Here is a 3,114-nt window from a genome sequence, read left to right on the forward strand (position 1 = left end):
CCGCCGTAATTGATGTTATTCAGAAGTATTCCACTGTCATGGCCTGTCATGTGTAGGTGGATCCCGGAAGGGCTATGGTGGCTTAGACCACTACTTAGAGATTTGCATATTCTACGGTTATGAGAATTCACCTGTGTGTTGCTATGGTTCTCCTGAAGTGAGTTAAGTTAAAAGTTTTATATGATGAAGTGTTAATCTATTAGTGGTTACGGAGTTATGATGAAAATCGTGTTCTATCGTATATTGGCATGTTGGTGCAGTGTGTGGTATGGAATTTGAAGTGAGGATCAAGGTTGCAGTTCGGTGTTGACAAGGATGTCGCGAGCTCGGATGAGCAGTAAAAGGAGTTTGATGTTTAAAGTAAGTGGGTATCGTCTTCAGCGTCACCTGGGATTGGTGTTTTGTGAAAAAAAGGCCTTGCATCCTGGTTATGGATTCTTGAACGCTTCTCAGCGTTAGTGCGGTTGGTGGTATGGATACGCATATTTGTTGTCTGTTATGGAAGGTCGTGGGAGTGTGCCCCACAGGAAGATTGTATAAGTGTGGCATGTAGTCACTTGATTGATTGAAGATTTAAACCAAGTATGAAGATGGTGATGATATCATTAATTTGAGAATTTATGCTTGGAGGGCACTCGACTTATTGGGTTGTGGACCGTGGAGGATTGCCCCGGTTATGATGGTAGTTCTCGTGTGTTATGAGAAAAAGGGGAGTTATTATGGACCTTCGAAAGGTTGTTAGCCTAGTTCAGTGTGATCAGAATCAGCTTGAGGTCTGTGGATGGATCTAAATGTGAATATGGGCTCTATATCAGGCCAGATGTGTTCATTTCAGCAATCCTTTTTATCATCTTCAATTTTCAGTTTCTTCCCACTTTCTTTTTCAGGCGCAGCTTCTTTGTGAAATGGAGTTGGATCCTTCAACACTTGTCCACTTCTCAAGGTCACAACACTTACTGTTTCTTTGGGATTCTTTTCAGTATCAGCTGGTAGAGTACCTGAGATTCTCTTAGATAATACAGTTGCAATTTGTCCCACTTGTCTCTCCAAGTTACGCAAACTTGTCCCAAGTTCCTTGATAGCTGCCCCATGAACATCTAATCTTTCATTAGTCTTGACAATGAAGGATTTCATTAGATCTTCTAACCCAGATTGAATTGGTTGTTGAGGCTGAAACTGCGGCCTCTGCTGATTCCCAAAACTAGGAGCTCCTTGAAATCTGGAGTTATTTTGTTGCGATGAATTTGCTGTACCCCCAGGTGAACTCCATGAAAAACTGGGGTGCTTCTGACCCATTGCATTGAAATTGTAATTACCCACAGCGTTAACCTCCTCCATTGAAGCTTGACACTCATGAGTAGGGTGTCTTCTTCCACATATGTCACATGCTGCATGAGGCTCATTATGTATTGAAGCTAAGGTTAGCTTCCTTATTTCTTTTGCCATGGCATCAAGTTGTACCTGCACAGATGTGTTAGCATCAACCTGGTAAACACCAGTTGATCTTCTTCTTTCAGCATTCTCCGAGGGCCACTGATTTGCATCTTCAGACAATTCATCAAGAATAGTGACTATCTCCTCTGGAGTCTTTTTCATCAATGGACCTCCAGCTGCATTACTCAATGTTCTCCGTGAGGTCGGTGTCAAACCATCCCAAAAGTCCTGGAGTTGCATCCAGAGTTCAATTTCGCTATGTTGACACTTTCGCACTATCTCCTTAAACCTCTCCCATGCTTCAAACACAATCTCAGTCTCATTCTGGCAAAAGTTATGGATTTCTCTTCTTAACTTGCCCGTTTTAGCTGAGGAGAAATATTTAGCAAGAAACTTTGAGGTCATCTCCTCCCATGTTCTAATTGATCCCTGGGGCCAGCTTCGAAGCCAGTGCTTTGCATCATCTTTCAAGAATGAAGGGGAATGCCCTTAAGTACACTGCATCTTGTGACACACCATTTTATTGAAGGTGTTCATGATATCCTCGAAGTCCATTAGATGATTGTTTGGATTTTCGTTCATCTTTCCTCTGAATACACAGTTGATTTGGAGGGTTTGAAGCAACCCTTGCTTCAGCTCGAAATTATTGGCTGCAACTGGAGGAGGTTTCAAACTGGATAAACCTTGGTTATAGACCGGTCTAGCATAATCACCAAATGGTCTCCCTTGGCGGGGAGCTATGTTTTCGAATTAGTCTGGAACCAAGGGCTGATTTTGAGCCATTCTTCGAGCCTTCTCCTCTTCATATGCAATTTCTGCATCTCTAATGGCTGCTTCCTCAGCATCTCGAGCAGCTTTTTCTCTTAGTTGGGTTTCCTTTCTCGCAGCCAAGTCACTTTATCATCATCTCCAGCCATGTTTTCCTTGGTTGAGGATTGCCCAACCTTCTATATATTCTCAGGGAGATTTCTTTCTTTCCTCAACTGTCGTAGATATTTCTCGTTTTCTGGGTCGTATCATTGCACTTCCTTCCTAGAAGATCGAGTCATGTACCAATCTAACCTGTAGCATGCGCACAGTCAAAGAACACCAAACAAAAAGAAAAAAAAATTCTTGAAAGCACTACAAACTATTTCAAACACTGTTGATTGCCAATCCCCGGCCACGACGCCAAAATTTGACGAATGAAACACACACTTAAATATGCTCGCTATTCGAATATAGTAATTATAATATCGTATCCACATGGATTGGAGTTAAACAGTTATTATCGTAGTTTATAGCTAGATTTCTATCCAAGATGATCAACACTTTAGAGTTGTATGATTTAAAACTAAAATTTACTAAAAGTCTAAACTATTGGCTAATGACAATTGAAACACGAGTAAGCAAGAAGATATCAAGGAGAGAAAATATGGGTTGATTGGATAGGTGTAAGATACTTGTTCGGGAAATAACTATAGTCAATTCACTTCTAATGTTCAAGCGAGTCTCTCGAATTTACTTGGTTATTAGTTCAACTGTATAGTAGAAACTCCTCTCTCGATTAAGTCTCAACCTCGCGATATGAACTAAGTTAAGCTCGGTGAAGATATGCAAGAAGTCGAAGTGGATTAGTCTTTAGGTGAATCTCTTTAGATTATTCTCCTAACTAGGTCTAAACAATAATTCAACTAGCCT

The 3,114-nt window shown here is 41.0% G+C and overlaps 1 protein-coding gene across 1 annotated transcript; it reads right to left on the reverse strand.

Annotated features, from left to right (window-relative positions):
* Positions 1-831: 831 nt before the first annotated feature.
* LOC109222114 lies at positions 832-1,839 on the reverse strand. Its single transcript, XM_019386517.1, has one exon. It carries the CDS (start codon positions 1,837-1,839, stop codon positions 832-834), a length of 1,008 nt encoding a protein of 335 aa, XP_019242062.1.
* Between the last annotated feature and the right edge of the window lie 1,275 nt (positions 1,840-3,114).

This window comes from Nicotiana attenuata, unplaced genomic scaffold (genome assembly GCF_001879085.1).
Source record: "Nicotiana attenuata strain UT unplaced genomic scaffold, NIATTr2, whole genome shotgun sequence".
In the NCBI taxonomy this organism is placed as follows: Eukaryota; Viridiplantae; Streptophyta; class Magnoliopsida; order Solanales; family Solanaceae; genus Nicotiana; species Nicotiana attenuata.